At 37.9% G+C, this 13,984-nt stretch overlaps 1 protein-coding gene across 2 annotated transcripts in view; it reads right to left on the bottom strand.

Moving 5' to 3' along the window:
• Positions 1-13,272, bottom strand: part of LOC133537998 (amyloid-beta A4 protein-like) — a 27,643-nt gene extending 14,371 nt beyond the window's left edge. The window contains exons 1-9 of one of the 2 annotated variants that reach the window (XM_061879210.1): positions 13,018-13,272; positions 9,184-9,351; positions 8,976-9,105; positions 8,784-8,896; positions 6,270-6,463; positions 5,978-6,204; positions 5,711-5,878; positions 143-276; positions 5-79 (exon numbers count right to left, since the gene is read on the bottom strand). In XM_061879210.1, coding sequence (XP_061735194.1) covers positions 5-79; positions 143-276; positions 5,711-5,878; positions 5,978-6,204; positions 6,270-6,463; positions 8,784-8,896; positions 8,976-9,105; positions 9,184-9,351; positions 13,018-13,080 — 1,272 coding nt within the window. In that variant the 5' untranslated portion in view covers positions 13,081-13,272. The remainder of the gene's footprint in view (positions 1-4; positions 80-142; positions 277-5,710; positions 5,879-5,977; positions 6,205-6,269; positions 6,464-8,783; positions 8,897-8,975; positions 9,106-9,183; positions 9,352-13,017) is intronic. The other variant, XM_061879211.1, reaches the window with a different exon arrangement.
• Between the last annotated feature and the right edge of the window lie 712 nt (positions 13,273-13,984).

Consider the following 13,984-nt stretch of genomic DNA (forward strand, 5'->3'; position numbering starts at 1 on the left):
GTACCTGAATGACTGCTTTTTTGTCAGCACGTGGCAGGTTTTTAGCCTTCCTCTCAGCCTCCTCCCACTCCCTCATCACCTGAAGAACACAAAGTCATCACAACAATGCACAAAATCTAGGAAAAAGTGCGCTGTCACTAACCTGCGACATCTTCTCCCTGTGCTTGGCTTCCAGGCTTTCCTTGGCTTTCTGGAAGTCGCCGTGCTCGCTGTCGTCACCTGGAGACTCCAGGTATTGATCCACAGCGTCAGGAGCACTGGGCATCATGGTGGGTACTAAGGAGGAAGGAAGAAGGATGGAGGGTTCAAAGAGAACAAAGGAAAAAGGCAAACAAGAAATTGAACTCAAAAGTTGACTCATTACTTTAAAACATTCAACAGAGGCGACGTTACATAGTGTTAAAGGACGTAACATTGCATAACATTTCTAACATCCACTGTTAAAAAACACACATTGTATTTCCTCAATTATATTCACCAAACAGCAGAGAGGAGCAGGTGTTTATTTATTTATTTTATGAAAATAATAATTTAAGAAATAATATTTACTAATGTTGTCACAGTTTCTACAGAAAAATTAAGTCAGAAACACAAACAAAAGTAATTTTTGTATGTTTACATTTTAAATGTCACATAATTCAAAGGGACACATTTTTCTTGATATATAATAATAAAAAATACTGGCATAATAGACTGTACTTGATGTAAGGCAGTGTTTTGGTAAGGCCTTTATTTGTGCAAATGCATTGCTTTCCACAAATAGACTACTTATTTAAAAATATGTTTTCATGTTTAGTATCTACAGTATATTCACCAGAAACACAAACAAATATATGTTGTTTTTTAAAAGAAGAATATTCAATAAATTAGGGGCTACGTGCTTGCTTTGTTTAGTTGGGTACAATTATTTGAGTTCATACATTTATTTGAAGTATTTATTTGTATTCACATTAACCCTTTTAGAAGCTTAAATACATGTTTTCCGATAATATTTTTCCCTCAAATAATGATACTAATTCAAATTAATTAAATTCAAACATTTACATAGCTTTATTTTATGTTTTCCATTCATTTATTTTCCCCAAATAATGACACTTAATTCAAAGTGTCGACTGAAGTCAGCTGGGCTATAGGCTCACGCTTACCAACAACACTAATAAGAATGAGTGGCATAGCAAATGAAGGGATGGATAATTTAATAATTTTCTAATCATCAAACTTAATTAAAATTAAATTAAATGAAAAACTAAAATAAGTAAATCATTTTTATCCAAAATATATTTTCCCTTAATAATGATACCGTATTTTTACTGTACTACATTCTAACATTTATAGTAAAGTTAACATTTTTTCCCAGAAATATATTTTCCCCAAATAGCGACACTTAATTCAATGTAGCTAAATTTTATTTCATGTTTTAAAATATTTTTAAATAATGTTACTTACTTAAAATAAAGTAAAGTAAATCAAACCTTAAAGGGGCTGTTTGCAACATATAAAAAGATGCCTAGAGGCCGCCACCTTTCCAATATATTTTACATAGTATATACCGTTCTGTTATGGCTTCTCAAACGTAATGACGTAATTACATAAGTATAGAACAAATGTACGCGCATTAGCTTTAAAGTACCAATGATTGTCACACACACACTAGGTGTGGCGAAATTATTCTCAGCATTTGACCCATCACCCTTGATCACCCCCGGGAGGTGAGGGGAGCAGTGAGCAGCTTTAGGCATTGCTATCTAATAATAACAATTTTGGTAGATATAGTGTTAGCTATCATTGAAAGTATATTGCTTAATAACAACAACATGACTGCACGCGCAGTGTGCATGCGCTTCCTGCGCCTCCTGAGTTTTTTGAAACCGGGTGAGTGACCGCCGTAAACACCAATCAACTTATTCGTGTCAGTAAAGTGTTTATTGCATACATTTGGTAATTGTGAAAAATATAAACAATTGTCAAACAAATGTATTCTGTTTAACCATCGTAGTGTTCTTGTTACATGGTTTGCTTTAAAAATGTAACTGTGAGGAAGTTGAAAACAACCTATTTAACCATATGCTTTAAATGATTTCATATATTTTAAAATATATTTTCTTTAAATAAAGATACTTGATTCAAATTAATTTTGGAATGTGAACTAAACCACAGTGCTAAAGTAACAAAAGAACAGTAAAAACACCATTTGTTTTTTTTTTTCTCTTCAGCTGCAAGAAAATGAGGGCATACTGTCTATTTTAGGGGAGGAAATTATTGGTTGAAGCTTACATCGCATCCTGCTTTTCATCAAAACCCCAATCACTAAGGACACAGGCCACTATTTGAGGAAATACAGTGATCAGGTTAGAGACAGAGGAAGTTGTAAAAGACACTGGTTATTATGTGCAATAAGTTTCCCAGTGAAGATGTGTGTTTATGTTGGTTGGGTGTGGGAGCTCAGAGATAAGATGAGAAGTGCCGAGTCAGGATCAAGGCAAGAGTTGCACTTTCCCCACCTCTCTTTACAAACACATCCAGTACAACGATGCACCAGTCATGCAAACACGTGCAACATCATCAGCATCAGCAGCTGCTTCCAGATTTAAAGCTTGTGCTGCTCCACATGCTTGGAGTTAAGTATCAGTTAGTGTGACTGACCGCTTTACAAGACAATGAGATCAGCGAGTGGATGATCTGGAGGTGATTAACGGATTAGCGGGAACGGCTTCACAACGAGGGACTTTGGCTCCAACATTCTTCAGTAGTTGCTTTTGTTGCATCAACGTATAATATATTTGATGGCTATATCTTTGTCCAATTGCATACAAAGTCGACAAAATTGCTGTGTGTATGCAGTTTTGGAAGTAGTCGTGTCAAATTAAGTTTTATTTCAATCTGATCAACTTTTGCAATTTAAATTCAATGTGGAAAATACCATTTGGCATCAAAATCAGATCCACACATTGTTGTGTTAAAGTAGTATTTTAAATATATTGTTATCTGAATATGAAAGGAATTACACCTAGCCATTAACCTAATACTATTCTTGCGTTTTACATTTTTTATTATATCTTGAGGGAAAATACTATGGAAAATAAAACCTTATCATACGCTGGAGTAGTCAGAGTACAGCTTGTACAGCAATATACGTTCACATTTAAAATGACACAACCAATATTGTCTAAATTAGCTGGCAAAACAAGTGACGAGCAAAAAGATAGTGCCTCACTTACAGTCAAGCCTGGAGATGCACAAGTGCTGTGGAGCCATGGTTCATTAAAATTAAAGTTAAAGTACCAATGATTGTCACACACACACTAGGTGTGGTGAAAGTTGTCCTCTGCATTTGACCAATTTCCTTCATCACCCCCCGGGAAGTGAGGGGAGCAGTGGGCACCAGCGGTGCCGCGTCCAGGAATCATTTATGGTGATTTAACCCCCAATTCCAACCCTTGATGCTGAGTGCCAAGCAGGGAGGCAATGGGTCCCATTTTTTCATAGTCTTTGGTATGACTCGGCCGGGGTTTGAACTCACAACCTACCGACCTCAGGGCGGACACTCTAACTACTAGGCCACTGAGTAGGTGGTTTGAGGGTAAACAGGAATTCAAAATGGAGTCAACACGGAGGAGCGGACTCACTTGTGTTTCCAGCTATTTAGACAAAACTGTCTGCTTGCTGACACTAAATCTGCACTACTATAAAAGTTGTATCAGTACATTGACTACTCTTATGCATATGTGTGAAACTCAAGGCCCGGGGCCAGCTCTGGTCCACTATGTCATTTCATGTGGCCCATCAATTTATTCAATATGGTTCGCAACGTCTTCAGTGTGTTCTGCCATGTTATTCAATGGGCCTGGCCATATTATTTAAAATAGCCTGCTATGTCATTCAATGTGGCCCACCACATCATTCAATGTAGTCTTACACATCATTTAATCTAGTCTGCTTTCACATCATTTAATCTGGTCTGCCAAATCATTCAATGTGGTCTGCCACATCATTTGATGACTTCTTCTACGTAATTTAATGTGGGCCACAACGTCATTCAACGTCGTCCACTCATCATTCAATGTGGGCTTCAACATCATTTGGTGTGTCCCGCCTTATCATTCAATGGCCCTGGCCATATTTTTTGATATGACCTGCCACGTCGCTCAATGTGGTCTTCCACGTCATTCAATGTGGTCTTCCATATCATTCAATGTGGTCTTCCACGTCATTCAATGTGGTCTTCCACGTCATTCAATGTGGTCTTCCATGTCATTTAAGCTGGCCTGCCAAATCATTCAATGTGGTCTTCTATGTCATTTGATGTGGCATCCTTTTTTTTTTTTCCCTCCTTTGTCATGAAAAAGGGACGTTTTTGTCATGGAAAAGGGAGGTTTTTGTGATTGGTGCACTAATTGTAAGTGTATATTGTCTTTTTATGTTGATTCAGTAAAAAAATAAAAAATGTTAAAAAAAAATTTTTTTTTCTTTAATAAAAAATTCTTCTGCGGCCCGTTACCAATCGGGCCGCAGCCCGGTAGTTGGGGACCACTGTTCTACGTCATTCATTGTGGTCATTCAATGTGGTCATTCAAAATGGCCCACCACCTCATTCAATGTGGTCATCCACTTCATTTAATGTGGCCCACCACGACTTTCAATGTGGTACACCACGTCATGAATGTGGTTTATCGCTTCTCAATGCGGTGTTCCACATCATTCAATGTGACCCGTCACGTCATTCAATGTGGTCATCCACGTCATTCAATGTGGTCATCCACGTCATTTAATGTGGTCATTCACATCATTTGACGTGGCCAACCACGTCCTTCAATGTGGTCATCCACATCATTTAATGTGGTCCACCACCTCATTCAATGTGGTTCACCATACATTAAATGTGGTTCACCACTTCTCAATGCGGTGTTCCACATTATTTAATGTGACAAGTCATGTCATTTAATATGGCCTACCACGTCATCATATAACCTGACCTTCCATTCAATGTAGTGCACCACATCATTTATGTAGTCTTCCACATCATTAAACGTGGTCCACCACAGCATTTTAAATGGTCTACCAGGGCATTTAATGTGGCCTGCTACGTCATTCCATGTGGTCCGCCACACCATTTATGTGGCCCGCAATATCATCTAAAATGGTCCGCCACGTCATTTAAAATGGTCCGCTAGGGCATTTAACGTGGCCCGTCACGTCATTCAATGTGGTCCACCACACCATTCAATGCTGTCCACCACATCATTTAAGTGGCACGCCATGTCATTCAATGTGGTCTTCCACATAATTTGACGTGGTCTGACACATTATACAGTGTGGTCTTCCATATAATTTATCGCGGTCTGCCACGTAATTTAATGTGGCCCTTAGAGGGCAGCCATGATTGCAATAATGCCCTCAATAATAAGAACAAGTATGACACTACTGCTCCAAAGTATATTCAAGTTTACTTTCTACAGTACTGTATAATACAATGATCTCTGAAATGTGAGATACTAGCTTCGAAAAAGAAATGGAATACCAGTACATAAAAAGACTAAAATGGAATCTCATAATTAGATCAAATTGGCTTGCCAGTCCTCAGAAAGGTCTAAGTTGAAAGAATACTGAGGAAAAATTGAGAGTGTGAGTAGTAAAGAGAGACAGTCTGCAGTCAGGCTTTATAGAGTTGACACGGTTTTGTCCGCGTTCCCAACCCTAGGAGGTAACTTACAGGAGCTGCTGCAGACGGCTAAGCAGTATTCCTCGGAATCAAAGTTATTCCTGTTGCCCCCGCAGCCCCCAAACAAGAAGGGGGCACAGCGTCCCGTTTTGGGCACGAAGTGCCAACGCTCCAGCTTGGCACCACAAGTGCCTTTTGCGGCACGTGCCCAACAAACGGCTGGGTTGTATACACACACACACACAGGTCATGTCACAAAAACATATAGATATAAACCACACAGGAATTATAGAGACAATAAAAATGTTATATTATTACCTCTCACAACCTCCTCAATGGATTCAGTGGTGGTAGTTGTTGTCATGGCAACGTTCGCATTGCGCTCATCGCTATCCTGCTCATTGGTCAAGTCGTCGTCGTCGTCTTCTTCTTCTTCCTCCTCCTCATCCTCCTCTTCGCCATTCCTTTCAAAAGTATCTTCATCACCCACCTCCTCCTCGTCATCCTCTGCAGCGGTGGGCTCCGTGTCGACATGCTGAGTCATGCTGAGGAGAAACACTGTTCAGAATCACACATATAGGTGAGTTAGTATTTTCAAAAAGATGGCTACCTGTTATCGTTGTTCTCGTTCGGCTCAGATCCGCCCCACCACACGTCCGACTCTTCCCCGTCCAGCGCCGCGCTATCCGACTCCTGCTCGGCCTCAGCGGGGCAGCACACGAATTCCACACCTCGGAAACGGTCGATGTCACACGGCCATAGCATCCCGTAGTCATGGAGATTCGTGGAGCGGTCCGCACAAGACTGGTTTCGAACAAAAGATGCAAAAATCTTGACTCCTATCGTCATCTAGCATTTGAAACCATCATCACAACTTTAAAGGCGTGACAAAGGATGGAGTTTTTTTAATGCATTCTAACTTGTAATTAAAAGTCTGCCTACTCTATTCCGCCCGTAAAATACAGTTAAAAAAACATCTAAAAAGTGCCAAAAATATTCCATTTACATTTTGTGACTTGAATATTAACGAAGTATTGGTGATATTGCTGTTATAAGCTAACAAACACAAACTATTTATAGCAACGCCATAGTCACGAGCTTGTGTGTAATGTTGACATCATCGAGTGGTCAGCTGTTTCCTCGCTTCCCTGCTCCCTAGAAGTTTATTCTAGATCACAAATCACGCCTTTCACCTGGATATAAGAAGGCTGAGTACGTATTTCAACAAGTGGGTACAAGTTGCCAGCCAAATTAGACTCAGAAATGACGAGAACAACACGAAAAGATGCTTAGCTTAATTTCTTTGCGAGGATTATGAGTCATTCTTTATATAAATGGGAAATATATAAACATCCTAGCAGTCGGCATCCTAATGACAGTAGACTTTGCACGGTAAGTGATGTTTTATTATGTTTATTGGCTCTCATGGACTCTGCAGTGAGCGGTGATCAGTGATGTTATTGAAAAAAAAGTGAACAATGTGATGCGTTTTTTAAATTAATGACCACGTATGCTTAAAATGATCAAAATAGGTATTAAATGTTATTGTAAATATGCCATGTTACATAATATATATAAAACCTTAACGGGATGTTTTTTTAAGGTCTTTATAAGCAGAATAGAGCTGCTCACATTTAGGGTCCAGCGTAAGAATTTTAATTGAATGTATTTAATATTTAGAATGCATTTTTGTAAAAATTCACCAGTCGTCACATCTTTCATAATGATTATGAACGTCAAGCAAAATTCCAAAAATGTGCAGTTCCCTTTTAAATGAGGCCTAGGTATTGGTTTGTGATCAAGTTGTGAGGCCTGCCTGAATTCAACCTGTAGAGAAATTCAACCCCGATTACTTTACTTTGCTTCTAAATGGGCTGTGGAACCAATTAAACAAGAAGTCCAGCGAGTAGTGTTTATCACTGTAGGTTTGAGAGAAGACATATTAAAAAAACGATTGGCTGAAGTGGACCATTTATTTAGAAAAAAAAGATGCTAATGTTTGATAGAGCAGCACCTTTCAATCCTTTTAAATAGTTACTTACATTATTATTGTATATTACAATGGAATTACATCAAAATCACTGTATATTTGTATTGGTTATTTCTTCAGTTTAAGAATAGAAAAAAGCTCTGAGTTTGCATATAGCCAAATAGTAAATTACTTCATATTTTTCTAATGCATGGCACCTTGAGACAAGAATATGTTGATTGACAGTCTAAAAGTAACTAGTTTTCCTTCACTTGCTGTTTTCACAGTTTTATGTTTACATTATAAAAAATTGGAAATCGAATCGAAATCATAATTTTGGTAAGAAAAATCAAAATTAGGTTTTTTCTCATAATAGTGCAGCACCAATTTGAACCATCAAACGTCGCTAAAAAATCAGGCCCCACCATGTTAATTTACTGCCTTAATGTGCTGGGGTAGTAATAAAACAGGAGGTATGTTTAATTGCATTTCTATTGTGAGAATGTCTCTGTCCCGATAAAAGTATGTATCTCTTAATCTTGTGTGTTAAGCTAGATAGATGATTTTAATTGTATATCGGAAAAGTATCCATATTGGGATATGCTTGCTACATGAGGGCATGGTTTTTCATTGCTAAACAATGAAACACTTCATGAAACTGAATGCTTGCAAGAACCAGCTAATGGAAATTCCGGCCCGACTAATGTATTGTCCTCACAAAAATGGGTTGCAGAGGAATATTTCTGTAGAAGTTAACATGTTATAATTCCTCACTAAGAAAGCATCCATCTTTGAATTTCGTGAGTTTCTAAGTGGCAATATGTCATCTGTAAATTAGATATGGTGGGACATTAGTGCTACTGTAGTGTATCACTTTTCCTAGCTGAGAGGCGTACATTAAATTCAGTGCTTGTAAAGAACAGCAGAGAGTGCAGAAAATTCAGGCCCGACAAGTCTACATTGTTGCCTCGATGGGATGTAGAATTACTATTGACATACCCTGTTCATCCTAAATGACATTGATCATCATGGTGAACATTAACTGTTCATGTTTTTTAGGTTATTCGGTCTCACAAAAAGGAGACCAGATGGAGATAGATTAAATGGCGCATAAGATCCACCGCATAAGGAGGAGGGGCTGAAACAGTGACGCACCTCTTTAGCAAATGTGTGCCAATGCAGATGGCTCTCACACTGGTCCATACGCTCCTTGTGCAGGAACTTACACTTATCCGGAACCAAAAGGGCGTCGCTCACAAACTCCCCCACTGAAACCACAAGGTTATCTTTACTGTTAGAAATAGAACAATAGTGTTAGTGGTGCATACACATGCAGAATTAACGTACCCAAGCAGCGGTAAGGCACCACAATGAGTGGGTGACTGCGGCACTGCTTGCGGCCTTTCTTGCACCAGTTCTGGATGCTGACGGGCTGGTTGGCCTCCACTACGTTGGTGACCTGAAGCTCTGGGTACACCTGAAGAAAAAAACATGTTTAAAATGTTTCACCCCTGCTTATTGTCTTTCTAATCCACCCAGGCCCCCTTTGAAGTACCTCTTGGCAATACTGCAGGATGCCCTCCTTGGTGCCGACGCAGCTCTTAGAACCAGAGGGATCCGACTCCCACTTGCCAGTCTGCACATTGATGTGCATGTTGAGCTTGCCGCAAAACATGGCCACCTGCGGCTCGGTTAGCAAACCCGCCGAGTCATCAGCAGGCACCTGAACAGATAAGAATGAGTAACGGTTGGATGAAGCAATGGAGCTGAGCATTACTTGGCAGCAATCAGCAGAGGCGCTGTAGACTCAGTCATAGTCGCCGTGATAGTGGGCCTTACGGCCTGAAATAAATATATATATATATATTTTATATATATATATATATATATATATATATATATATATATAGAGAGAGAGAGAGAGAGAGAGAGAGAGAGAGAGAGAGAGAGAGAGAGAGAGAACCATTTTAAAACAATACCAAGGCTCTTCCTTTTGCAAACATATTGTGCCGTTTTCTCTGCTCTGAGTAGCTACTTTTATTGTTCTTTTTCTAGACTCACACTTGATATTATTCCTACTTTAGTGTACATAGCTGGTTACTCTCCGCTGTAATGCGGTTCCATCTACACTTCTTAATAAAGTGGACTAAGAACTTATTCTTCTGTTGTTTTGTCGCTGTAAAATCAAGCAAGCTTTTGCCGTTACCATGAATTGATTAACGTAGACCCCGACTTAAACAAGTTGAAAAACTTATCGGGTGTTACCATTTAGTGGTCAATTGTACGGGATATGTACTGTACTGTGCAATCTACTAATAGAAGTTTCAATCAATCAATTAGTTAATAATGGTTACTTGTGTGAAGACGCTACATCGCATTGACGATGTGTCCTTTGCAGCTTGTCACTCTCATTTTAGCGGTACACGGCTAGATCAGGTCATCAACATGCAATGTGATAGAATCAAAATCTCTATCGAAGACCAAACCCATATAGTCGTATATTAATTATATCCTGCTATCCCGTATCACAGTTTAGTCAAACTGCATTATTAGGCAATATAGTGATTAAAATGCAGGGAATAAACCCCAGATTGTTTGGGAACACAGTGTGTGTATGTGATTATATAAATTACAACTCTATAGCCCAAAGCCAGTTGTCTGAAGGCCACATCGCAGTTATGTTTGGCCCCAGAGGGCCGTATCTAACAGTGAATACTAATATTACACAATTTTTTGATGCATTTTATTAGTAGATTTAAAAAAAACTAAAACGTTAAAATAATATGGTAAGTTGTAATCATTTCACCTCAAAATGTAGTGTACATCACTGTAAATGGAATAACAGTACTGCTGTTTTTATGGTTTAAAAAAAGGCAGCTCAGTTGCCCGAATTTTTCTCTAAAATATACATTAGGTTTTTTACTGTAAGTAAAAAAACTGCAATTTTATAGTAAAATTTTGGCACCTGAGCTGCCAGTTTGTTTGTTGTTGTTTTTTTTTACCGCAAATCAACAACTGTAGATTTTGTGGCCAAAAGGCATCACATTCTATGTGCCTTGTACTGTGCCAGTAGTGTTTTTTAATTTAGGGAAAAATGCTGTAAAAACCACAGCAAATTTCGCTATTTTACTATGAAATACATTGCTACTTTTACATTGCACAATTTGATGGATAACTTGCTTTGAAATCATTATTAGAATTTATTTCCATTAAAAAAATGGTTTGAATGTTTGATAATATAGTTTTGCATGATTGGACAATATTTAAATTAACAATTTTCAGTTACATATGTATGTTTTCCCAAAATAGAAAGAAAGAATACATTAAGTCAGAAAAGTTGTAGTACATTATTGATACATATTATTTCCAGGCCAAATAAAATTAGGTGGCGGGCCACATCTGAGTTTGAGTTTGACAACTGTGCCCTAAGCAAAGTAATTTGGGCAAGACTATCAGATAAAATAAGGCTTAATTATAAAACACAGTCAACACAATTTGCTCAGATTTAGTTTGTCTTATTTCTACTTAATTGACATTACATGTATTTTATTGTTATTTTCACTGAGATATGATTGCTATATTTTCAAAGATCCAAGATACAAAGATCCTCTATGTCAGTGGTTCTCAAATGGGGGTACGCGTACCCCTGGGGGTACTTGAAGGTATGCCAAGGGGTACGTGAGATTTTTTTTTTTAATATTCTAAAAATAGCAACAATTCAAAAATCCTTTATAAATATATTTATTGAATAATACTTCAACAAAATATGAATGTAAGTTCATAAACTGTGAAAAGAAATGTAACAATGCAATATTCAGTGTTGACAGCTAAATTTTTGTGGACATGTTCCATAAATATTGATGTTAAAAATTTATTTTTTTGTCAAGAAATGTTTAGAATTAAGTTCATGAATCCAAGTGGATCTCAATTACAATTCCCAAAGAGGACACTTTAAGTTGATGATTACTTCTATGTGTAGAAATCTTTATTTATAATTGAATCAATTGTTTATTTTTCAACAAGTTTTTAGTTATTTTTACAACCTTTTTTCCAAATAGTTCAAGAAAGACCACTACAAAAGGGCAATCTTTTGCACTATTATACAATTTAATAAATCAGAAACTGATGACATAGTGCTGTATTTTACTTCTTTATCTATTTTTTTTCAACCAAAAATGCTTTGCTGTGATTAGGGGGTACTTGAATTAAAAAAATGTTCACAGGGGGTACATCAATGAAAAAAGGTTGAGAACCACTGCTCTTTGTGACAGGAGCCCCCTGCTGTTTTTAGGGACCTGCTCTTTAACAAACTAGAAATACCATCCGCATTGTTTAAAAAAATAACTGCAAGAAGGCTTGGCAAACAGATGAGTTCTAACATTTTTAAGAATATTTGGAAAATATAATTACATGAATTATCTGGTGTTTTAAAGAGTGGGCAGCAAAATAACTGTCTGTCCACGTATTGTCATCCATGTGGCAAATTTGGCCCGCGGCCCCCCATTTAAACCATGTCAATATTGAGAAAGTTGCAATAGTTTTGATTTGTAAGTAATCCGATCCGGTTGAAAATTACTATTTTTTAACATTGTATATCATCCAGTATATTCATGTAGTAATCGTGTCAAATGCCGTTGAATTTGTTTGATTTCGTGTGATGACAGCCGCAAAAGAGCAGGCGCCATCTTGCTTATGTCAAAACCACATAGCAATCTCTGTAGCGTTTGACAAGTGTTGAAATACTGCCAAAAACACGCAGTTGTTGGATAATTCAAACTATTTACACACAGGGAGAAATTATATACATACATTGTCGCTTATTATGTGTTATTGTCAGACGCGACAAATTAGCTGAGCGTAGCAGTTTAGCTGAAATGCTAACAAGCGAAAACGTCGTTATCTAAACAAGCTAACTGACTATAAAAATCCAGAATACTTTTTTATTAAAGACGGCGAGAGCTTGTACTAAACATGGGGAACGTGAAATTTGTGGGGTTTTTTTAATAACATAGCAGAATTAGTTGTCGAAAAGGGCGCTGGGCCTTGTTAGCACTGCTGTTTTGGCAGATGCTATCTGTTAGCACTGCTTATGTTCGACATATGCGGTAAAGCTGTGTTGCACAGCACAATACACATGGCGCACATACTATGTTAGGAATTATATTTTAAAAATCGTAATATTGAGCATTTTTAATGTTATTTTAACACGTAAACATATTGTAATAGTGATAATATTATTTCATATTCACTGGCACCGTTATGTCTTTCACGTCATAATAATTCCGACTTGAGAGCGGCCTGCCTCATCCCGCCAGGAAAGGCTCACTGACTCCCTGTTACATGTTGGGCAATGCACCGTGTTGGGGGGGCTTTCCCCGGTACTACTTACCTCGGATGAGAGTGTCAAGGTCGCCGCAAGTAGGAGAAAAAACGCCGCCGTGTGTCCCCCCATACCGTCTTCCTCCGGGTATCTCGAGCGTCCTCTTGGCGATGTCTCTGTCAAACGGTGGTTTGTTGTTGTTGTTATTGGTAATGTGAATAAATCACGCGTGCTGAAACGGACGTGGCAGATAAAGCAATCCCGGTGATCCCTCCTTGTTTTCCTCCCCAGTGGTGACGGATGGATGGAAGCTGGATGTGTTTGGATGTGGGAGGCGGAGGAGAGGGTGGGAGTGGTGTTGAGTAGAGGCAGTATATTGTATTGTACATGCATGCATATTACATACATGTATACACCACGTATACTACAGTAATATACTGCAAATGTATACTATTTAGTCCAGGGGTCACCAACGCGGTGCCCGCGGGCACCAGGTAGCCCGTAGGGACCAGATGAGTCGCCCCCTGGCCTGTTCTAAAAATAGCTCAAATAGCAGCACTTACCAGTAAGCTGCCTCTATTTTTTAAATTGTATTTATTTACTAGCAAGCTGGTTTCGCTTTGCTCGACATTTTTAGTTCTAAGAGAGACAAAACTGTTATTAGCACAATACTAATGGCGCGCAATTTAAATTTGATTCGACAGATTTTCTAGATTTGCCAGAATAATTTGTTTGAATTTTAATCATAAGTTTGAAGAAATATTTCACAAATATTCTTAGGCAAAAAAAAAAACGAAACTAAAATGAAGAATTAAATTAAAATGTATTTATTATTCCTTCCAATAAAAAAAATACATTTACTTGAACATTGATTCAAATTGTCAGGAAAGAAGAGGAAAAGGAATTTAAAAGGTAAAAAGGTATATGTGTTTAAAAATCCAAAAATAATTTTTAAGGTTGTATTTTTCCTCTAAAATTGTCTTTCTGAAATTTATAAGAAGCAAAGTAAAAAAAAAAAAAAAGAATTTATTTAAAC

Source organism: Nerophis ophidion, linkage group LG19 (genome assembly GCF_033978795.1).
Source record: "Nerophis ophidion isolate RoL-2023_Sa linkage group LG19, RoL_Noph_v1.0, whole genome shotgun sequence".
NCBI classification, from domain to species: Eukaryota; Metazoa; Chordata; class Actinopteri; order Syngnathiformes; family Syngnathidae; genus Nerophis; species Nerophis ophidion.